The 24,668-nt window shown below is 37.4% G+C and overlaps 2 protein-coding genes across 5 annotated transcripts in view; one reads left to right on the plus strand and one right to left on the minus strand.

Annotated features, from left to right (window-relative positions):
• The window catches only part of PRKD3 (protein kinase D3), a 78,310-nt gene extending 67,238 nt beyond the window's left edge, over positions 1-11,072 (plus strand). The window contains exons 14-18 of one of the 2 annotated variants that reach the window (XM_017860413.1): positions 1,129-1,290; positions 1,830-1,928; positions 4,546-4,813; positions 7,318-7,403; positions 8,272-11,060. In XM_017860413.1, coding sequence (XP_017715902.1) covers positions 1,129-1,290; positions 1,830-1,928; positions 4,546-4,813; positions 7,318-7,403; positions 8,272-8,445 — 789 coding nt within the window. In that variant the 3' untranslated portion in view covers positions 8,446-11,060. Of the gene's footprint in view, positions 1-1,128; positions 1,291-1,829; positions 1,929-4,545; positions 4,814-7,317; positions 7,404-8,271 lie in introns of both variants that reach the window. The other variant, XM_017860412.1, reaches the window with a different exon arrangement.
• A 1,448-nt stretch (positions 11,073-12,520) lies between these two features.
• NDUFAF7 (NADH:ubiquinone oxidoreductase complex assembly factor 7) overlaps positions 12,521-24,668 on the minus strand; it is a 17,422-nt gene continuing 5,274 nt past the window's right edge. For 2 of the 3 annotated variants that reach the window (XM_017860418.1, XM_017860417.1), the window contains exons 4-10: positions 23,786-23,896; positions 19,909-20,122; positions 18,982-19,040; positions 17,715-17,825; positions 15,501-15,644; positions 14,048-14,221; positions 13,255-13,550 (exon numbers count right to left, since the gene is read on the minus strand). In XM_017860418.1, coding sequence (XP_017715907.1) covers positions 13,335-13,550; positions 14,048-14,221; positions 15,501-15,644; positions 17,715-17,825; positions 18,982-19,040; positions 19,909-20,122; positions 23,786-23,896 — 1,029 coding nt within the window. In that variant the 3' untranslated portion in view covers positions 13,255-13,334. Of the gene's footprint in view, positions 13,551-14,047; positions 14,222-15,500; positions 15,645-17,714; positions 17,826-18,981; positions 19,041-19,908; positions 20,123-23,785; positions 23,897-24,668 lie in introns of all 3 variants that reach the window. The other variant, XM_017860416.1, reaches the window with a different exon arrangement.

The raw sequence follows: 24,668 nt of genomic DNA on the forward strand, positions 1-24,668 counted from the left end.
TTTTTTTTTTTTTTTTTTTTTGAGACAAAGTTTCACTCCGTCTCCCAGGCTGGAGTGCTATGGCGTGATCTCGGCTAACTGCAGCCTCCACCTCCCAGGTTCAAGTGATTCTCCTGCCTCAGCCTCCCGAGTAGCTGGGATTACAGGTGCCTGCCACCACACCTGGTTAAGTTTTGTATTTTCAGTAGAGATGGGTTTCACCATGTTTGCCAGGCTGGTCTCAAACACCTGACCTCAAACGATCCACCTGCCTCGGCTTCCCCAAGTGCTGGGATTACAGGTGTGAGCCACCACACTCAGCCTGTATTTTTATTAATAAGGAATAAAAATTGTTTAAGCACTTGGTTCATTCAGTAGAACATATTTAAGATTAAATTGGAAGACTGAAACCAGGTTATTGAAGATCTCAAAATGTAGACAAAGGAATTTAGATTTATGTCCAGAAATAAAGAGCTATTGAAGGTTTTGAGCAAGGCTGACTTCCTGAATTTTGATGAAGGATTTTCTGCAGTAGAACACAAGATAAATTGCTTTTTTATAAGCATAAACAGTATGGCATTCATCTTTATGTATCTCCAACCCTTGTAACCTAGTTATGATCAAGAAACGTGATAATGTGGGTAGAGATGTTGAGCATAAAAAGAGGGAATTATCATTATAATATTATGAGAATCAAGACTTAAATAACTACCTTAGAAATAAAACTCTTAAGCAAATACCGTCACAAATACAGCCCCCAAAGGCCAAAGGTTTCTGTGTAACTGACTAAAAATTTACGGTCAGTTGGTGCCTATTCAGGGAAAGCATGAAATTAGAGCAGTGTCAGATTTTTCAAGTGAGAAGGAAGGAAAAGTAGTAGTAATGGACAAGAGTGATTTATATAATCAAGTCAGGAGAAGATTCTATCCCTTCAGTGTGGCTACTCTCCAGTACACAACTTGGAGAATCAAAACCTAAGATCCTTTTCATTGATTGTAATTTTTATTTTGTTTGCTTTGTTTACTTCTCTAGGGTTTTTTCTTTCTGTGCCATTTATTTCAGACAATCATAGCACATCTAGATACTTACTTAGTAAAACTGTTTCTCTGCTTAAGTTGGTCATATAAACATCTTGCAACCTCTCTTCAGAATTTGCACCATCCTGGGATTGTAAATCTGGAATGTATGTTTGAAACCCCAGAACGAGTCTTTGTAGTAATGGAAAAGCTGCATGGAGATATGTTGGAAATGATTCTATCCAGTGAGAAAAGTCGGCTTCCAGAACGAATTACTAAATTCATGGTCACACAGGTATTTTAACTCCTTTTCTTTTAACTAGCGATTAAAACTAATTTTTTTTGGGGGGGGGGGACAAGAGTCTTACTCTGTCGCCTGGGCTGGAGTACAGTGGTGCAGTCTGTCTCACTGTAACCTCTGCCTCCTGGATTCAAGTGATTCTCGTGCCTCAGCCTCCCAGGTATCTAGGATTGCAGATGCATGCCACCATGCCTGGCTAATTTTTGTATTTTTAGTAGAGATGGGGTTTTACCATGTTGGCCAGGCTGGTCTCGAACTCATGACCTCAAGTGATCCACCTGCCTAGGACTGCCAAAGTGGTAGGATTACAGGCATGAGCCACTGCACCCAACTAAACACTAAAATAATTAAATAGCAGTGCTTTTACATGTTGGGTGATTGTGGGAATTGTTAACCTTGAGGAGCAGAATAACACCCTTTTAGCTAAGTCTTGATGAACTATGGTGTAGTTTTCAAATTAAATCATTCAGGGAGTCACACAGGTTTACTTGTGATTTTCCAGACATTGAAAAGAAAATCTTTTTTCATAACAGATACTTGTTGCTTTGAGGAATCTGCATTTTAAGAATATTGTGCACTGTGATTTAAAGCCAGAAAATGTGCTGCTTGCATCAGCAGAGCCATTTCCTCAGGTGAGATATTCTCCAGAACCTTTTAAATGATTCTGGCAACATTTTCAAAGTACCCACATAATAAAAGGCAGTGTACTAAGTACTGTTGGTTAAAAATGCATACCATCTTACAGAAATAGTTTTTAGCCTGTAACTGCCAGTGAGGATTAATAACTAAATGAATTCAGATGTTATTAGTTACACTGTTTATATTCAAGACTTTTTAGATTTAACCACATCTAAAAGAATAACTGCACACAGATTCTGCAATTCACCTCTCCCCGCTGGGAATGAAGTGAGCAAGTATCAACCTTGGTTGGTGCTTGGTACTTAGGATGAATTCCTCATAAATAAAACAAATGGGGTGTTACTGGAAATGGGAGATAGATTTTGGTTGAGGCAGGCAGCCAACTCCTTTTCCTATTTTAGAGTATTTCAAACATTTTCACCAAACCTATTTAAGAATAACATTTCTCATCACCACACACACACACAACGGCATCATGCTTCTGTGTTCTGGCTACATGTAGCACTCTCTTTTTTTTCTTAATTCGGTTGAGTTTTTTTTTTTTTTTTTCAAGTATTCATCTTGATCCACTAAATTTATTTCATGACCTATGAAATGGATCATAACCCAAATTCTGAAACAACCATCCTGAGAAATAAATGGTGGTGGTGGTACCCTGCAACCGTTTTCCGTAATTAGCAAGGATAATTCCTGTCATCAGCTCAAATATCTGTTGCCAAACTATTGTTTATATACATTTGAAACGTACAAATGGCAAGACAAATGGCAAGACTAAGGACAACAGATACCTGTTTTCACTTGGTAAATATAACTCAAATTGTCTTTTCAAATAAAATGATATATTAAAAATCACTCAGCTTTTAAAGTAGTAATCATATTATTTTATGTTTATGTGGCTAAAAGTGATTCCCTATCATTGTGAGGTCGAAAGGGTCACCTAATAGTTGGTGCAATGTTTTAAATAAACTGCTTCCATATATTATCTCATTTGATCTTCAAAATAGTATAGACAAAAGGTGCACACTCAGAGGTAACATTAAAACTCCCACTTTCTGACCTCCACTTTAGTGATCAACAGTGTTCCAGTGAGAAGCAAAGGGACTCTTTTTATGCTCAAGTGTTAGCCATGGCTACACTTCTTTAATCAGTTGCCAGACTTCCCAGTCATCTTTACCTTACCAAGATGTGAGCTGAAATCTGGCATTTAACAACAAAATAGTTTGTATTTCTTCAGGCTCAGTACTCGTATTCTTCAAAGACACTGAAATCGAGAAGCAGCCAGATTCAGTAATGACATTGAGCAAATATCATTCATAAAAACGTGTCAGAGTCCACACCCCAGAAATAGCAGCATTTGATAACTTCACTTCTTTGTTTTCTAGGCACTGTTTGTACCACTGTTTTCTAGAGCTTAAATCTCTTTCCTCTCAATTTATATTAATGCTTTTGCTGAAGACATTTTTTAAGTCAGAGCATTTCCTCCAGAAAGTACCTGGCATTTGCTTGTTCAGCATGGATGCGGTCATTAATCCCCAGATCTAAGCCTCTAGAAAATCTGGGCAGCAAGATAAGTGTTCTGAGTTCTGCCAAGCTCATCAACTTCTAGAACTCTCTTTTGAGAAGACATGGTAGTGACTATGGCTACCTTTACATATAACTTTTTTCAAATCTAAATATCTAACTAGAAATAATTTGTTCCATAGTCATAGAAAAATGTTGCTGTTACTCACTGGGGCAGTCTCCACTGGTGTCCACAGGAAAAGTTACCTTTAATACACCTCAGTTTTATTTACTTGCCAATTTATAACATCCTTAGAAAAGAGATTCTAGGATCAAGCAAAACAAGGGATTTTTTAAATACTGTAACTGTTTTTTCCTTTTTTTGAGACAGAGTCTCGCTCTGTTACCCAGGCTGGAGTCCAGTGGCATAATCTCGGCTCACTGAAAGCTCTGTCTCCTGGGTTCATGCCATTCTGCTGCCTCTGCCTCCCGAGTAGCTGGGACTACAGGTGCCTGCCACCATGCCTGGCTAATTTTTTTATATTTTTAGTAGAGACGGGATTTCACCGCGTTAGCCAGGATGGTCTCGATCTCCTGACCTCGTGATCCCCCCGCCTCGACCTCCCAAAGTGCTGGGATTACAGGCGTGAGCCACCACACCTGGCTAATACTGTAACTTATTTTTCATTCAACAAACATTGAGTACCTTTATGTGTCCAGGCACTGTAAAGCCACTAAGGATTCAGAAATGAAACAATTCCTGCTCACAGATGATGGGAGAGTGATCTCACAAAACAAATGATAGAAAGCAGCACACTCCCGTTTCATAAGAAATAGGAACACACATAACACCAGTCTGGTATTTGGTATTCTGGAAGGTAGAACTTTTGAAATATGCACTAGGAAAGCTCTTCATACTATGCCAGTCAGGATCACAGGGCTATAAATGTGTCTGCCTTTTCAGAAAAGGATACTTTACAATTTCCCTATCTGTGATTGTTTAATATTCATAATCAGAGCTGGCAAGTATGTTGAAATGATACAGTGTCATTTAGGGACAGGTAGTTACATATATAACACTATAATACAAAATTATCCTTCAATTTCCAGGTGAAGCTGTGTGACTTTGGATTTGCACGCATCATTGGTGAAAAGTCATTCAGGAGATCTGTGGTAGGAACTCCAGCATACTTAGCCCCTGAAGTTCTCCGGAGCAAAGGTTACAACCGTTCCCTAGATATGTGGTCAGTGGGAGTTATCATCTATGTGAGCCTCAGTGGCACATTTCCTTTTAATGAGGATGAAGATATAAATGACCAAATCCAAAATGCTGCATTTATGTACCCACCAAATCCATGGAGAGAAATTTCTGGTGAAGGTAAAAAAAATACTAAGTTTTGGCTATGTGTTTTAAGTTTAAAAATCTTTCTGATCCCAAATCAGTCTGTCTCTTGCAACTTATCTTTTTAATAAATCTCCCATTCATCTTCCAAATTCAACTAGTTGCTAGTTTTTTGAGCACTCTTCTTTTTACACTTTTATCTGTGTCTTCTGTATAGTTCCCAGGCATAGCACTGACATAGGCCCCAGTGGCCTCATTCTCAAACTAAAATAGCTTTTTAACTGTCTTACCTTTTAAACTCTTCTGGTCCTTCCCAGTCACTACTGCCAAATCCATCTTCAGGAAACATTACTTTCCCAAACACTTCTTTTTAACCACCTTACAGGCATAGTTATCTGTGATATGGTCCATGCTTACCTTCTAGCCTCATCTCCCACTACTCTCTACACAAACCTAGTTGTTTACTCTTCTGAACTGTTTTCTGCAATTCGCTTAGGACTTTTTTTTCCCTTGTCTACAACCCTTCCTATTAAAATTTGAGGACTCCTTAATTTGTGGCTCATCTGTAAAGTTACCTGACTTCTCCTCCTCTAAACTGTAAAATTTACTTAGCCTTAAAAAATTTGGGCTTTTTTATTATTTTTTTTTATTTTTATTGAGACAGAGTCTCCCTCTGTCACCCAGGCTGAAGTGTGCACAAACACAGCTCACTGCAGCCTCGACTTACTGGGCTCAAGTGATCCTCCCACCTCAGCCTCCTGACTAGGTGGGATGATGGGTATGCACCATGGGCCACCACGCCTGGCTCATTTTTAAATTTTTGGTAGAGATGGGGTCCCACTGTGTTGCCCAGGCAAACTCTTGAACTCAATTGATCTTCGCAACTTGACCTCCCAGACTGCTGGAATTACAGGCATGAGCCACTGCACCCAGCCCCATTTTTTTTCTTAAGTATTCATTCTTTTCATAATCGACTTTTCTAATCTTCAGAATAAGACTGAGCTCCTTGAATGAATACCTAGCTCCGGTACCTTATACCTAGAATGAACTTTATATTCACCAGACACACTGCAGTTTGTTTTCCTCTCTCCTATGGACCTCTGCTGGGAAGCTGCATACATCTTTTTCCTGCCTAGTGAGGGCTTTTGAATTTGCAACTCCTGATTCTGTACCTATCAAGAATAACTTGGCTGGCCCTCTTTAGTCTACTGATACTGACAAGAAGGACAAGTACACTACTTAAAACATTATCTAACTGCCCCATAGAAGTTAATAGAACCAATGCTGGGGAATACCCCCGTCTGGATTTAGCCAACCTATGTAATGGGTAGATCTTTTTTGTTTTTCCAAAAGTACTAGGCCTAATCATAGGATTAACTAATATTCCATTAAACTGGGAAAAGTTTAAGGAACAACATGTGAAGACAGTAACAGGTTTGCTTGGTAATAAAGCTAATTGAAGAAGCTCATAAGAAGAGTTTTTTGATGTTAACCAATGTTATCTCAGAACTCCTTAGGCAGTGTGTTCCGCCGAACTCTTCTATCAGAATCACTTGATGAGTTTATTAGAAGAGAAACCCCATAGATTGAGATTCTTTAGTTGGAATGATGACTCAGGAATGTGCATTTTAAATAACTCCAAATGATTCTGGTGCACATGGTGGGCCACATTTTAAGGAACGATGCATAAAGGTCTGACGTATTTGGAACACAGAGAAATTCATAAAGTACTTAGGGAAAATCTTTGCTAGTTTGGTAGTATAGAGACAAGAAATAGAACTAGAATGGTACAAGTCTTTCCATTTGGTTCGTGTCTGGGTCTAGCCTTTTGTTATCAATATTTCAAATGTACCATTATATAGGGCTGTAGTTAGTATATAGTTATTGGTTGCCTTGGTTTTGCAGTTGATCCATTCTCCAAATAAGTGAATAAAATATATATGCCAAGAACTCACCATGTACACTAAAACACCCTGAAACCTATTTGTTAAAAGTGTGAACCTTTGGTGGTTAAGTTACTACCTCAATGACCATACATAGAGGCAAAGCAGTGCTTTTCCAGACCAAGTCAGGGACTAGAGAGCAGCACTGGAGTGGGGTGGGGAGGATCAGAGAGTCTGTTTCATTCATCTTCAAATAATCATAGTTACTACTTAGCACTTAGGGGCTAAGCACTGTTCTAAGCTCTTAACATATGTCAGCAACTTCATGAGGAAACTGAGGCACAGCACAATTTAGTAACTGACCCAGTATCACACAGCTAGTAGGTGGCAGAACCAGACTTCAGCCCAGGCAGTCAGGTTCCAGAGTGTATACTGTACTCTCTACTGCCTTATAAAGGCAATGAAAATTTGACAGATACACTTAAATCAGTAAATATGTATGACTCATTTTACATGTTAGCTAAAAGTCCATGTCCTTGAGAAGCAAAAATTCCTCAACCCTGTATTTCTGTGGGTTGAACTGCCTTCTAGGCAGTCACAAGTTTGGCTTGCTCTATGCACCCAAATTCATGTATCTTGTTTTGTCTTTTCCCTTAGCAATTGATCTGATAAACAATCTGCTTCAAGTGAAGATGAGAAAACGTTACAGTGTTGACAAATCTCTTAGTCATCCCTGGCTACAGGTAAAAAAAAATGTAATCTCTCTTTGGCAGTCTTCATTTGAGTAGTTCACTCTGATGTGTCCCACCTAGTGAAACCACTCTAAGATCAGCAGAATAATATAAGTGCTCTTAAGTGATTAATTTGTACTATGGCTGAATCTATGGAAACCGTACAGCATTCAAATCGGTAATGACAGGCAATTAAACTCCCATGAACTGAAAGCAATGACTTAGCCTTTCATAGACCTATGTGTTCATTTCACCTTTTTGTAAGATTAGCATGACATATTAATTTATCAAATTTATTTTAAATGTCCACTGAAGGGTTTATTTTTGCATTGAAGAGATTTTTTTTAAATGCCATTTAAAATATTTGGCTTAATTCTCCCAAAGTTACTTTATAGATTTATCAAAAGATACCCTCCAAACTTCAGAGTAAGGAGGGAAGCTTTAGAACTATTTTAAAGGGAGTGAGAGGTAGAATTAGCTTTAAAACAAATGTAATCTAGTCTACCAGTTACTAAATTATCCTAATAAGCATCCAAGCACTTTCCCCTACTTTGAGGAGTAAGGTTTAGGCCTCGTGTTGTATAGAACAAAATGTTTTAGTGATTATTATTAGCCACCTAAGAAGCCTGAAGCAATTTTTTTTAAACTTCAGAAATTAGTTACTTTCATTCATTGGAGACTGTGTTTGAAAAATTTCTTTAAATTGCTCATTTAAAATATCACAAGTAGAACTTAGTATATAGTAGATACTTATGAGTAGGACCTGTCAATTATTTGACTAGGGCACTAAACCAAACCAAAACAAAACAAAACAAAAAAACCAGGTTGACAGTATTTTGTTTCTTTTATGTTTCATCATTACAATTTCATTTTCTCCTAGGACTATCAGACCTGGCTTGACCTTAGAGAATTTGAAACTCGCATTGGAGAACGTTACATTACACATGAAAGTGATGACGCTCGCTGGGAAATACATGCATACACACATAACCTTGTATACCCAAAGCACTTCATTATGGCTCCTAATCCAGATGATATGGAAGAAGATCCTTAATCATTGAGCTAACCTAAATAAGGAAGGATTTCATTTTATGGACTGATATTTTGCTATGTAACTTGTTCTTTGTAGGTTGTCATCTGCAGGGATGCAAAGATATGAGGAAATATAAGGAATCAGTGACACCAGTACTGTAGTTCATAATGAGTAGGTACAGGCAGGAAACTGAATAAGAAGAAGTCATAATTGAATCAAGGTGAAGCTTTTTATAAACTTTTTTAGCCTAAGCAATAACTGGTTTTGTATTTTTTCTTAATCCTTCACTTTAATACAATAGGACCACTTGTCTTTCCTTTCCTGTTTTTTATATATATGTGTATATGTTTTGTTTTAAGCAAAAACAAGTCAAGCTAGCATCCAGTTACTATATAGCTTGGCTAAATTTATATAAGACTTACAAAATTGGTTACTCAACAAGCTTGTATTTAAGAGAGAACTGTGAGGCTACCATTATGTGATGTTACTATAAGGACTTTTAACATTGGTTTAACCAACCATAGAGGCATTGAAGGGTTTTTCTTAGATGCCTAGAAAAAGAGCACTGGGCTGTTTCACCTTTCTTTTTTAGGTCAATCAAGACTCCAAAGTAGTGATTCCTAACCTTTTTGGAGTTGCTCTGCTACTCTGAATATGTTCTGTACAACATAAGGATTGTCACCTTCTGTATGTTGCAACAGCTTCTAAGATAATTAGGGACTAATGATGTTACAAAAGGAAGAGTACTGCTGGTCTAAGTGCTGAGTTGTACGTCTTTTCATAGCTCCACTCTGCTGCTAAATATGTATTCTGACACCATCCGGATGCAAGTACTGGATTCCAGCATTCAGCAGGTGCAGATCTCAGCTTTACACAATTTATCTTTACCTAGGGTTCAGCCAGTAATTTCTGCTTTTTAGCAGGGTCAATTAATACTACAGTTACTGTATAGCAAACGGTATCCTTTTTTCTCCTTCCCCTAGCCTACTGGGCTTTGCAGATATCTGGAGTGTTTTAAAATAAATTATTTTAAGCAGTTTGGGGGGATGGATTGGAGTGGAGCATGAAACAGTTTATAAGGCTGGGGCTATATTATCAATGCAGCAAATTAAAGAATGAAGATTTCTTTTTACATTTCAGCTCCAGCAGCCAGGTATTTAAAACTATTTTAAATGTCTTTCCCAAAGAGAGTTTAAGATGTGGGACCATCTGCTTCTAAGAAACAGTGGCTGTTTATTTCTTCATTTCTCAATAATCATTGTAAACCTTTTTATTATTATTTTCCTTCTCCACTCTAACAAGAGTAAGAGCAAAACTCTTTCTCAAGTCTTGGATCCACTACTTGTTAGTTATGTTGGCCTGGAGAGATGGCAGCTCTGTCTGCAGTTCCTCAGTCTGTAAAATGAATATTATCATTCTTGCCTCTACCTTTGTCACAGTGTTGTCATGAAGATCAGATACATATGAATGTAGTCAAATAAACTGAAAACTAGGAAAGTGTTAACTATCATTGCCCACCAAATTTGAGGTAGCAAAAAAAAAGTGTTCTTGTATATGAACAGACTAAGCAGCAGCCTTTCAAGATCCCTGAAGCTAGTTTCCTATCTAGACTAAAAATACCCTTGAAAGAATAGTAGCAAACAGTATGCAGTGCTCCTGTGTTCTAAGTTATTTTATGTTTTAGTTTACCCTCACAACAGCCATAATGTTAAGTCATTATGAGCTCCATCTTAAAGAAAACTGAGGCAAGGGGAGATTAACCTACTGCCAAATTTCAAACAGTTAGTATATGTATTTGAGAACAGTAGTATGGCTCTAATCTTACCCTTAGCCCTCCCAACCATTATGCTATACTCTCTACCCATAAATACCTCCAGGACACATTTCCCTCTTGGTCATTTGTCCTTCTATAGAAGCTTCAAAGATTAAACCAAATTAATTTTCAAAAAAAAAATTTTTAGAAATGTTATTTTCCCTGTGATAAGAGGATGACTTCCCAGTTTCACCAGAGTCTGTTTATATCAACGCACACAAAATGGAATAATTCTGAGTCACTAGGCAGTCACTACTGTGGTCTTACTACGTAAGGTGAAAATTAACTGGAATGATGTTTGTTTGCTATACTTACATAATCAAACTTTACAAGCCATGAAATTAATTGCACTCTTCGTATTTACTGTTAAATGCCTAAGAAATTTTCTAAAAATTTTGTAAAGGCACCATCAGAGAATCTGGAGTTGAATAATTACTCCGGATACTGTATAACCTGCATAACGTTTTGTCCTTAAGTCGTGTTTGTATAAGAAGTAATTGCTAGAAACATTTGATAATGTACAAAGTAGTCTATAGTGACTGTTCAGTACATTTTTATATTTTTTTGGTTACATCCAACTTTTTGTAAATATACTGGAAGCTTGATAATAAAATGTATTTCCTATCACCATACTTTTCCATGTGAAAACCTGAGCCTATTTCTAGTAGAAGTATCCAAAGAAAAGTTTTATCTTGTGTTATTTTACTAGACCTTGGTAAAAGAACTATTTTGGAAACAGTATTTGTAAATGGAACTAATGCTATATTTAAAACACTGATTTTTTTTAACCTGCCAAAATAAAAAAAAAAAGCTCATTTTATAATTTTATACTAAATTTGAGGTGATTATCTGAAGGTCTTCATTTCTTGTAAAGTTTGGAGTAATTGTAACTATAACTTTTCAGGAACTACCACCAAAATATTCAACTGTTATACTACCAGAAGGCTTTAAAAGTTAAAAACCTAATATCAAACTTCCTAGGTGTTAAGATATAAAGGCATTGCCTGACTCTAGCCCCTTAATTATAAAAACTTTAACATCTCTGAGAGGAGCGAACTATGGACGTTTTCATCTTTCAAAAATTCTCCCAACCAAGTCTTTGAAAAAAGAAAACAAATACAGGAATATAGAATAAGAACAACTAGGAGTGACCCAAGGCTGGGCAGCATCTGAAAAGCAAGTCCNCATTGCCTGACTCTAGCCCCTTAATTATAAAACTTTAACATCTCTGAGAGGAGCGAACTATGGACGTTTTCATCTTTCAAAATTCTCCCAACCAAGTCTTTGAAAAAAGAAAACAAATACAGGAATATAGAATAAGAACAACTAGGAGTGACCCAAGGCTGGGCAGCATCTGAAAAGCAAGTCCTCCGTCTTCCTTTACTTTAGTGCAGGGGTGTCTAATCTAGCCACATTGGAAGAACTGTCTTGCACCAAACATAAAATACACCAACACTAATGATAGCTAATGAGCTTGAAAAAAAAAATTGCCAAACAGAATCTCATAATGTTTTCAGAAAGCTTACAAATTTGTGTTGGGCCACATTCAAAGCCTCCATGACATAGCCATGTAGTGTGGATAGAATGCTACTCCTGTTAAGCAGAAGCAGCAATAAAAAGCAACAGTTCATCACTCCACCAATGAACTTCTGATACAGTTAAGCCGTAAATTCAAGACATGGCAAGTATTCTTTTCCTTTAATCTCCCTTATAAATCTGTGTTGCTAATTTAATAATTCTCTAAGTCCATGTTTCCACTATTAACACACAGCTTCTAAAAACCAAAAAATGAAAACACATAATACAGAACTAAAACTTGCCATTTGTCTGAAAATTATTCCTCCTAGGCTCTGTGTGTGTGTGTGTGTGTGTGTGTGTCTTTCTATTGCCCAGGCTAGAGTGCAACAGAGCAATCTCGGCTCACTGCAACCTCTGCCTCCCAGGTTCAAGAGATTGTCCTGCCTCAGCCTCCTGAGTAGCTGGGATTACAGGCGCCCACCACCATGTCAGGCTAATTTTTGTATTTTTAGTAGAGACGGGGTTTCACCATGTTGCCCAGGCTGGTCTCCAACTCATATTTGAACTACATGTCAAGGTTTACTGTTTCTTACTGTGACCTTTATAATTTTTTTAAAAATTCACAGATGCACAATGTAAAAAATTTAAATACCCAGCCACTCCCTGCCCCTCAAACTCACTTCCAAATTGGGAAAATTGTGCATTCATTCCTTAACTTTGTATGCAAGTACATATCACAGAAAACCAGTGTACACTGGTGTATTAGTTTCTATGAAATTATTTATTTAAATAGCTTTTCTCCTTCAACAAAAATGGAATCAACTATAAAAACTCTCGCATCCTACTTTTTTTCACTTACTAAATCTTAGAGTTTTCTATGTCAGAACATACTGCTCTAGCTCATTTTTAAAAATAACATATACTTTATCAGTTTCCTATGAATAGCCATTTAGTCTGTTTCCAGTTTTTATTAAACCAATCACTGCCCATGTTTACTTTTTTTTTTTTTTTTTGAGAGGGAGTTTCGCTGTTGTTGCTCAGGCTGGAGTGCAGTGGCACGATCTCAGCGCACCACAACCTCCACCTCCCAGGTTCAAGTGATTCTCCTGCCTCAGCCTCCCTGAGTAAACTGGGATTACAAGCATGTACCACCATGCCCGGCTAGTTTTGTATTTTTAGTAGAGACGGGGGTTTCTCCATTTTGGTCAGGCTGGTCTCGAACTGCTGACCTCAGGTGATCTGCCCACCTCAGCCTCCCAAAGTGCTGGGATTATAGGCATGAGCCACTGCGCCCAGCCCCATGTTTACTTTTTAAAGTAAAATAGAAATATGGCAACTAGCTTTATAAGTTAAAGGAAACTCAGTCTCACAATAACTTATTAGCTTGAGCAGACATTTGCACCAAAGCCAGTCACAACCCTAAAAGTTCTATAATTTTGGTTGTATTATATATAACATGGACTGTTCTTGCTTGAAAAGATAAAATACTTTCACTTTTATTACCTGCAGTGTATGAAATGTGTTTCCTTTATTTTGATTTCTTGGGCCGACTGAAGGGGAAAATGTCCAAGCTGAAATATCACTGCCAAGCAAGTTCACTAAACCCAGCTACAAGGGATGCAAAGGGTTTTGACTGACGTGCATTCCTCTGATGTCTTCCACCTTGAAGTCTCTCATGAGGTAGCAAGGCAAAAAAGTTAAATCTCTCTCCCATCTTCTTTGGATTCATTAACATATCATATCCTTGAAGTAACTGCTGCCTCACTGATGGCTCATTTGATTTATCTAAAAGAACCTGAAAGGAAAAAAATTCTTAGCAAAATTAACCAGAAGACAGAATTCCTAGTTACATGCAGCAATACTAATGACTCTCAAATATTCCAATAAAGCTCCGCTCAAAATGTGACTTCTGATTACCTGCCTGAGAATCATAGAGTACTTATTAAAAATGTAGGTTGGTGTGAAACCTAAGGATTTGCATTTTTAACAAATATCCCCAGGGGGTTTGATCTACAGTAAGGTTTAGGTGTCCTCGGAAGAACACTTGGAAAATTCACACCCATAAATGCAGTTTTCTTAACAAAAACACTATTTGGAAGTCTTAATGCTACCTCACATGGAGATGCACGAAACTTACCAGACTAGTTACTAAATCCTATACTACCTGAAAAGGCTGGAATACCAAGGATTGGCTAACTGTAAGAGCATTAAGGCCAGGTGAACATACTATTTAATTTTTGCAATACTATGAAATTAAAGTACTTAGTAACAGTGAAATAAAATAAACCTTACCTTCAGCCGGACATCAATACCCATATTTTTTAAAAATGTGTGTTGTTTTATTGGGCCCAGAGAGGCTACTTTTCCCTGCGCCATTCTTCGTAAATAACTGAAGTCCACATCAGCTGTTAGATCTGCTGTTCCTGGGGCAATTAAGACATCATGAAGCTTGTGGCCACAAAACCCCTTGAACATAAAGAAATCAGATTTTTGCCCTTTTATGGTTATTAAGATTAAAGAGATGCTATCATATTAAAGTTATTTAATATTTACATTAATGCTTGAGGTGATGGAATACAGCTTTCATTAATTCTCTTAGGCAGGGAACACCTAGGCAGTGTTTTACAAAGTATATGCATCAACCATGCATCAGAATCACCTGAGATATACCACAAACTACTACACAGCCATTAAAAATCAGATCATGTCCTTTTCAGCAACATAGACATAGCTGGAGGCCATTATCCTAAGTGAATTAATGCAGGGACAAAACCAAATACCACACGTACATCTCACTTCTCTCAGTAAGAGCTAAACATTGGGTACATGTGAACATACTGATGGGAACAAACACTGCTGGCTACTAGAGGGGCGATAGGAGGAGGGGAACAAGGGCTGAAAATCTACCTACTGAGTACTATGCTTGCCACCTACGCGACAGGCTCACTTGTACCCCAAACCTCAGAGTCAATGCAATATACCCATGTAACAAATAACAAACCTGCCTCATGTACCCCCTAAACCTAAAATAACAATTGAAATTACTTTTAAAAAATCACCTGAGAATATATTACTGACTCGAACCAGACCTGGTCAGTCAGAATCCTGGAGGTTAGGCTAGAGAATGACTATTTTCAACAAACTCTCCAGTTTATTTTTAGACACAATAAAGTTAGAAATTAAGAACCACAGACCTAGAAAATGACTAAGAGCATTTAGTTAAATGGTTTTCAATTAAAGTATATTGAACAGAATTGATCATATTCAAATATCATTAAGAAAGGATGTTTAGGAACAGTGTAAAAGAATACATCTGGAAAGGGAAAAAATGTTGAAAATATAATAGAAAAAGCTAGAATGATTACAGTAGGTAGTTTAAATCTGCAAAGAAGTAACGAAGTTTTTCTTGAACGAAGGAGGGTACAGATAGAAAGGTTTAAGAATGTGAAGAAAATCTTTCCATTTGTATTATTCTCCAAATTTGTATTATTTGGATTTGTAAACGTAGGTTCTACAACTAAGGAAGAACATAAACAGTTCAGATCCTGTTAAAGGAGGGCTGGACAGTAGACTCAGTGTTAGGAGTAAGAACTAGGGTTAAGGGGAATTACAATAATATGAATTAATGTTAACTATAAAATAATGTAATACAATAATACCAGGCACTGTAGAAATCAAAGCTCTTCAATGAGCTTCAGATCTAACACTGAAAGTCTAATAAATCATGTTACTGAATTATACATACTCTGAAGGTATCTGTCTTTGTTCCATCATGACCATAATCAGCAACCAGTGCAGCACCTCCAGTTAATGCAATGCGTTGAGAAAGTTCCTCAATGATAACACCAGCATCAGGACACACTTCAACATGATCCCTTGTTTCATCATGCTGGTAAAAGGATCATTACAAAAGTCAAAATGCATCATTCAAAAGAATTACTTCCTTAGGGTTTTTCAGGTTTTTCCTCAATGAGCATTTCTTAGTTTTAATAAAAATAAATTTTCTTAATATGAGTATGTTCTCTACACTCAACTTTTCACCTGACTCCCTTATTATACAAAACTCCTTAGTTCTTTGATGCTATCCACTTGATTTACGAAGACATTTTAATCTCTTTTACAAAAAGGCAAATGTCCTCCCAATCCCCCCAGATGGCCTAGAGCATTATCATTTTATTTAATGTAAAATACTTTTATATCACAAATCATATAAATATATTTCTCTAGGTTGAAAGCATGGGAAAGGGATTTTTGTCTGCCTAGAACAGTGCCAGGCACGTAATAGTCAATGAAAATATTATGCTGAAAGAACAAATCATATAAATCCAATAACACAAAGCAGACCCTATTAGACAAGTATATTATCATGCCCTCTGTTGTGCCAGAAAGTATCCCAATGATATGCCCTACATCAAGAAACATCAGCTTATAAACTAGTGCCAATGTATCGAAACCATTATTACCCCAAGATGTTCACTTATTAACTAAGGGGCCACAATAAGTGTGTACTAGCTTAAAAAACGAAATGACACTAAGTATTAATACTTGTCAACCTGACTAGTATATATGAAATTTCACTACTTCCTGATCTGATTGAAAATGTGGTATTTCTTTCCCTTTATTATGAAAACATAGATTAACTTGTGCTCCTCCCTAACACCTTGTTATAGAAATGCAGTCATGATCTGCCCTGATGTCTGCCTATGGTAACAGGCATAGAGTCAGATGGAGCTGAATCTCAGCTCTTCCTATGCTTACTGGTAGACAAGTTACTTAAACTTTTTGAGTTGCTTTCTTCCTTATAGATATTGTAGGTTTGTTGTGAGGATTAAATATAATAAACCATTGAGCCAATCGTGCAATGAAATTACTGTGGCTTAACTATAAAAACCATGAAGTCAGCCTCATCAGGCATCAGTGGACACGCTGATCATGCTGACATTCTTACTATCTTAGGCTCCTCTTCAAGGTGACACGTATTACCATTCATCTCATTCAAGCAAAAGGGAAAATTCACTTCCTGCCTCCTAAGTGAATACTAATTAGGTCAATAACTAAATGAACTCCCAGGACCAGGAGGTTAGTTCTTGGTGGTTTTATGAATGTGTCATTCAGGTAGGTTGCCATAATATGAGAAAACAGTTGTTCACAAGTGTTCCGTCTGACATTTAAATTTATACTTAACAAAGAAAACTTAATTCATACATTTAAGTGTAAAAGCTCTTGTGCTTTTAAAACTGATAATTTCTGAGTAGGAAGTTCTCAGTTAAGGTCCAGGAAGTAGAAATCATTTTCTGAGCTGGAAAAGGACTAAAAAAAAAGAAGCAATCTGAAGCCTGGACGTTCCTGAGAAGTACAGGGGTTTTTTGTACCTTTAAACAAGCCAAGATAGACAGGCTCTTGCGATGATTCCTTGAGATCCACAGAAAGCAGTAGTAATTCTATCATTCTGGCAGAATCAAATTGAGATCTGTGTGGAAGCATGGGATAAAAGCCATGCTCTAGCCCAAAGAAAGATAATAATGGAACCTACCTAATACAGTGCTTTGAGAATTAAATCCAAAAACAGAATAACACAAAGTACTCAACAAACTTTAGCTGTTATTGTTAATGAATTTACTATAGTCTGTACTACATTGTTTTCACAGATGTAAACTCTTCCTGTGGACAATACCATTACCATTTGACATGAAACTGAGGTAAACAGTGAAAGTAAGAGACTTGGCTGAGTAAGCGGTTACTAACTTTCTCTTACTACATGACATTAAGGTCACAGATTTAAGAAATGATTTTAACCCACGCTCCTGCCTCTAGCTCCTCTGCACTTTCATTGTCAATAAAAAGCACCTCGTATGCTATTAGCAACTCTTCCTGTAAAGGAACTCTAAAGTAGTAACAGAAAATAAGACTTTGAAGATTCTGTGAGCAATAAAAGAAACTTAAAAAAGCATATTCTTACTTGTATGAACGCTTCTGCTGGGGTGGCAGAAGGTGCCAAAACAAACCTCAGTTTATCAGAAATCTGTGGATCAATGTCAATGAATACTTCTCGCCATCCCTGTGGTGTTTTCTAAACACAAAATAACACATAAAAACAAATTTTTGCAAGTTTGTTCTCTACATTGCTTCTACCAAAAATAGCTTTTTCTCCTCTTACCATAAGTAACTAACATTTACAGAGCACTCACTATTTAAAATTACTTAAATGCATCACTTCATTGCCTTTGAACAATGAGTAGACTGATCGATGCAAAAGAAACAATAACAGAGATGAGACTGTGAAAGATAAAATCAGCAGCATGCAAAGTACCCAAAAAACGGAAATAGACTCAGGAGGAGTAGCCAGAAGCTTCACTAACACATTACCACAGAATCATGAGAGCTGCTCTTCTCCATACAAATTACCAGTACACATACATTATCACCAAATCTTCAATCTCCTCAAAGAATGAAGAAAAGTTTTATTTCTTTTTTTTTGAGACAAGGTCTCGCTTGGTCGCCCAGGCTGGAGTGTAGTGGTGCATCTCAGCTCATTGCAACCTCTGCCTCCTGGGTTCAAGCGATTCTCATGTCTCAGCCTCCCGAGTAGCTGGGAAGTACAGGCACATGCCACCACGCCTGGATAATTTTTGTATTTATAGTAGACACAGGGCTTCGTCATGTTGGCCAGGCTGGCCTTGAATTCCTGACCTCAAGCAATTCACCCACCTCGGCCTCTCAAAGTGCTGAGATTCAGGTGGAAGCCACCATGCCTGGCCCCAAAAATTTTAATCTATAATTTTTTTCATGTGCTAAGGTTGGCTGGGTGCAGTGGCACACACCTGTAGTCCCAGCTCCTTGGGATGCTGAGGCAGGATGAACACTTGAGCCCTGGAGTTCAAGACCAGCCTGGGCAACATAGCAATATGCTCTCTCTTTAAAAAAAAAAATTTGCTCAAGTAAATCCTTCATTGCACCACAGCCAGTTACCATCTTACCATTTTTCATTCCCGTACTTCTTCAAATCAGAAGAATTAAGAATTCTTAATAATTATCCCAGGAGAACTACAAATTCTCATTAACATTTCATTTTTGCTTTCCAATTATTTATGTGTACCAAAATTCCAAATAATAGTTAAAAATAACCTCAAAGAGTAAAATTTGTATACTGAATAAACACCATAAACATTGGCAACACAATGCTTTTTGTATTCAATTATAAATATGACCTTTTCCCCCCTCAATACCTGAAATTTATGCACAGGAAGAACATCAAAAAATTCATGTGCAAGATAAAAGCTGTATCCTATTTAAAAAGAGGAAAAGAATTAATGTTTCCACATTTTACAGGAATTAATTCTTTCGAACATTAACTGTAAAAAAGAAAATGCCTACTTCCTCCATAATCATCACTACCACAGAATTCTCTACCTCTTCATGGAAAACTTACACTGCAGAACATGTAAAAGAACAATTATTACTACTCTTATTTTACATATAAGTGGGGTCAGAAAATGGAAATACCTGAAATAGCAGTTAAACCTTTTATCCATCACTAGGCTTGAAGGAAATTAGAAGTCAGATTTGTTAGCTGGAAGGGAATTTGATTTCATAAAATCGGGTTTCTCAGCCTGAGTGCAGTGGTGCGTCTCTGCTCATTGCAACCTCTGCCTGGGTTCAAGGGAACGGCTTGAGATCCCTTGCCCAAGATCGTACCCCCATTTTAGCTTTGAGTCAAGATTCATCAGTATTCCTGACTAGCACAGGGATTTTCCCCCACACCTTGCTTGTCTTTAGGAAGTAAGGATTTTCAAAAGATTTGATAACTGAACTAAACCCACCTACTAACACTGCTTCCATCAGCCCTGGCTGCCTGGGCCTGCTCCATCATCAGAACTATCCTAGCTATAGGGGAATACTCAAAAGTACAACAGAGATTTACATTTTGTTTGGGTTTTACAAAACTACATGAAATAAACTACTACTAAAAGTCAGGCAACTTTATTTTCTATTATGATGCTCTTTTCTAGAAAAAAGTAGGCTACTCTCTATGGATAAGGGACTTGGCAGGAGTAACTCATAATCTGTTATATTGCTGTAAAAAGTTACAGTCCCATCACTACTGTAAGGGTTGTGATCAAAACTCTTCCATTAATCCACGTAAAGGTAATTACCTTTTGGAACATCGTGCAGACGTCGGTACCAGGAAATTGGAATCCCAGACTTAGTGACACCTTTCATATACACTGGAGATCCAACATTTCGCTCTAACGGGACCTTCTCTTCAGTCAGTGTCAATGCTTGAATCTCACTTAATTTTTGGCTTACCTCTACCAGATGTACTGAAATGTCACAGTTTTTCAGCACAGATCCAAGTTGAGTGAACACCTAGTTACCAAAAGAAGAAAAAAAAATACAATGTGTTAAGTAGGTTTTAGGTTTCTTAATCATTTACATCAATGATTTAGTATGTCACAACAGAAGTAATATTTCAGAGAGATGTGTTCCTTACCCAAGCCACTCTCCAGCAGTCTATAAGAATCATAACCTATTAGTCATTAAGCGTAATTTAAATAAGAAATGAACAATGGACAATTTGGTTTCCTAATGATAAATTATGATTAACAAATGAAAATAAAAGATTTGGCATCTGATAAAAACAACGATTCAGATTATGGAGTCTAAAAAAAGACCAAGGAAATAAAATGGGGATAGCCTTGATTTGATAATGTCTCTAGGTCTAGGAAATAATCTCATCTTTGAGATGATGATAACTCTAACCTCAAAGAACCAAATCTGAATGGTACTGAAAACGACTGCTTAACTCGGGGGTCTGCCACATTTTCAATCTATATTTAGCTATATATTTTTTCACTGTTGTAAACATCAAGGGAAATAGGGAAATACTAATATTTTACCAATCTTTTAAGGCTAAAAATGCAATAGTAAAAGCATAAAGTGTATCAACATTATTTTTCATTTGAATTTAATTTTGCTGGTGATCTGCCTCCAATTAATACTTTTGAGATATGAATATGCACATCCAGACTGATAACATGAACAAGATGATTTTTCCAAATTTAATTTTGAGATCAAAATACAAATGGAAAAACTTCACAGGCGAAATTCCTGCAGAAGGTAACATCAAAAATAAAACAGGTCTGATACTTCTCTGGCTATTTGCTTTACAACCCTTTAAATTCTTCGGCTTTTTAGGAGCTCTTATGACTCAGTCTGGAAAAGCATCCTTCATGCATGTTAACGGCCTGGAATTGACTTTTAAAGTACTTGAACAAGAAAATATGATTTGAGGTCCTTATTAAATATTTGATATTCAAATGACCTTGCTGAAAACATAAAATAGAGCCCTGGAAATTTAAATTCATTATTTTGTTTTCTTTCTTCACCCAAATAACCAAGATTCTTATTTGTCATATGTTTATATATTTTTTTAATCCTTCAATTTCTAATTTAAAGCAAAAACCATAAAGCATCAAGAAATTTAAATTTATACTGAGTATGTGTTGGTGTTTCTTGTTTTTTTGGGGGGGGACAGGGTCCCACTTTGTCACTCAGAGGCATGATCACCGCTCACTGCAGCCTCAACCTCCTGGGCTCGAGCAATCCTCCCACCTCAGCCCCCCGACTAGCTTCGACCACAGACGCATGCTACCACGCCTGGCTCATTTTTGTACTTTTTGTAGAGATGGAGTTTCACCCTATTACCCAGGCTGATCTTGAACTTTGGGAGGCTCAGACTCCCAAAGTGCTGGCATTACAGGGATGGGCCACTGCACCCAGCTATGTTTGTTTTTTACATTGAATTGCCAGGTACATAAAAAATAAACTCAAAAAGACTAATGAGTTCTGAAATACTAGAAACTACAGAAGTTTACCAAACACTCTTACTTATCAGGTACTATACACAACTGTCCTCCTTTTAGTGTTTTATAAAATAGTACATAGACTGATAGCATGAATGATACAAGAGAGAATATCCACCATCTGGTTAAAGAAATGGGACATGACCTTCTCTCTAAAGCCCTGTGGACTCCCTGTACCCTCGGAAGTCACCACCATTCTGAATCTTCAGTTAACAATACCGTGACTTTTCTTTACAAATGTTACTAAATATATTTTTATCACCAAATATATATTGTTTAATGTTGACTATTTTTTGGATTTTATATAAATACAATCATATGAACTCTTTTGCAAACTGCTACTTTCACATATCTGGTTTCATGTTGAATACTGTTATATTCCGCTGTGATTTCACACATTCTTGCAATACTTCGTATTCCACTGTATGACTGTACCACAATTAATTGATTCATTTACCCACCTGACAGGCATTTGTGCTGTTTCAGTTTTCTGCTCTTTTATTCAATGCTGCTATCTTCTTGTACATGTCTCCTGGTACACATATACACTAGCTTCTCTAGGGTAAATCACTAGCAGTAAAATTGCTGGGTCATACAGTATCAGAAACTTTGATGTTAATAGATAACAGCCAATAGCTTTTCGAAATGGTTGTACAAGGCTGGGTGCGGTGGCTTACGCCTGTAATCCCAGCGTTCTGGGAGGCCAAGGCAGGCGGACCACTTGAAGCCAAGAGTTCAAGATCAGCCTGGCCAGCATGGTAAAACCCCTTCTCTACTAAAAATACAAAAATTAGCCGGGCGTGGTGGTCCACGTCTATTATCCCAGCTACTCAGGAGGCTGAGGCACAAGAACCACTTGAACCTGGGAGGCAGAGGTTGCAGGGAGCCAAGATCGTACCACTGCACTCCAGCCTGAGAGACAAACCGAGACTCCGTCTCAAACAAAATAAAACAAAAAGGATGTACTAAATTATACTCTTACAAGCAGTATACGACAGTTCTCATTGTTCCACATATCCGCATCTGCACAATACTTGGTGTTGACAGACTGTTAGCTTTCTTTCTAATCTGGCGAGGGTTACAGTGGTATCTCGTTGTGATTTTAATTTTCATCTCCCTGACTACCAGTAAGACTAATATTTTTGTTTTGCTTTTTTAGTCATTTGTATTTTCCTCTTTTATGAATGGACTTGTTCACATCTTTGGCGTGATTTTTCTCAAGTTATCTGTCTTCTTATTGACTTAAGGGAGTTCTTTAAACATTCTAACTACTAGTTCTCTGTTGGTTACATGTCACAAATAACTTCTCCCACTCTGTGGTTTGTCTAATCACTCTCTTAATGGGGTCTTTGAAGAACAAAAAGTTGCTAGTTTATTTGTAGAGCAAGAAGTTCTTAACTTTAATGTAAGAAATGAAATTATTAATCTTTTTCTTTACGTCTTCTGCTTTTTTTAAAAAAATATAAAAAGAGACGAAGTCTTGCTTTGTTGGCCAGGTTCGTCTTGAACTCTTGGCCTCAAGCAATCCTCCCACCTTGGTCTCCCAAAGTGCTAGGATTACAGGCATGAGCCACTGTGCCCATCCTAAATTTTTTTTTCTTTTTTTTTTTGAGACAGAGTCTCGCTCTGTCGCCAGGCTGGAATGCAATGACACGATCTCGGCTCACTGCAACCTCTGCCTCCTGGGTTCAAGTGATTCTCCTGCCTCAGCCTCCTGAGTAGCTAGATTACAGGTGCGTGCCACCATGCATAGCTAATTTTTGTATTTTTAGTAGAGACAGGGTTTCACCATGTTGGTCAGACTGGTCTCAAACTCCTGACCTCTTGATTTGCCCGCCTTGGCCTCCCAAAGTGCTAGGGTTACAGGCATGAGCCACCACGCCTGGCCTAAACTTTTATATAATTAAAACTTTGTTTCCTGAGAAAACAAATACACTCTCCCATAATGTCTTCCAAATGTTTCCTATTTTTAGCTTTCATATTCTTCTCCCCCTCACCTCCATTTTTTAAGCTTACAGACAAAAGTAATGACTGATTCTGACATTATATTTTAGCTGAGAAATATGAGATTAAGGAACTGAAAACCAATGAAATCAACACGGTTTGCACACTCAGAAGTACTAAAATTCACTTACATGAAACTTAAAGACATTCTTTTATTACCTACCCTCAAAATATCTCCCACGAGGGTTCCCCTACCTGGGCCCAGTTCCACCAGCTGGAAAGCTGTGCTTTTTCCAGTGGCCATCCATTCACTAATGAACCATATCCCTAGTAGCTGTGACAAGGAAAAAAAAAACACATATTAAGGTATCATAAAGTATAAAAGTATACCACAATATAAAATTCCACATAAATATGCACTATATGCCAAAAAGGAAAATGTGTACAGCCATATGTATGTTATTTAATACATACATACATATACACACAGGAATTTCCTGGGACTATAACATATACCATTTAGGAAGATTAACAGGGGAAAAAAAAGGCAGCCTCTGCTATAAAAGGTCCCATGACATAGATAACAGGATATCACTACCAGAAAAGTATTACTATTTGAAAGCAAATAAACAGATGAAATGTGATTATGCCATTTCTTCATATTCATATGATTTAAACAATTACATGACTCTGATAATAACCTAATGTTTTTCAATACCCACATTCTACTTCCTCTTACACACTATTTCCTATTTCTAAATTCACAGAAAGTACTTAGTGGAAATGAACTAGAATTCTGTTTATTAAAGGAAGATTTGGTCAGGTGTGGTGGCTCATGCCTGTAATCCCAGCACTTTAGGAGGCCAAGGCGGGTGGATCACCTGAAGTCAGGAGTTCGAGGCCAGCCTGACCAACATGGAGAAACCCCGTCTCTACTAAAAATACAAAATTAGCCAGGAGCGGTGGCACATGCCTGTAATCCCAGCTACTCAGGAGGCTGAGAGGCAGGAGAATCACTTGAACCCGGGAAGCGGAGGTTGCGGTGAGCCAAGATCGCACCATTGCACTCCAGCCTGGGCAATAAGAGCAAAACTCTCAGGCCGGGC

Source organism: Rhinopithecus bieti, unplaced genomic scaffold (assembly GCF_001698545.2).
Source record: "Rhinopithecus bieti isolate Rb0 unplaced genomic scaffold, ASM169854v2 scaffold_52032, whole genome shotgun sequence".
Classification (NCBI taxonomy): Eukaryota; Metazoa; Chordata; class Mammalia; order Primates; family Cercopithecidae; genus Rhinopithecus; species Rhinopithecus bieti.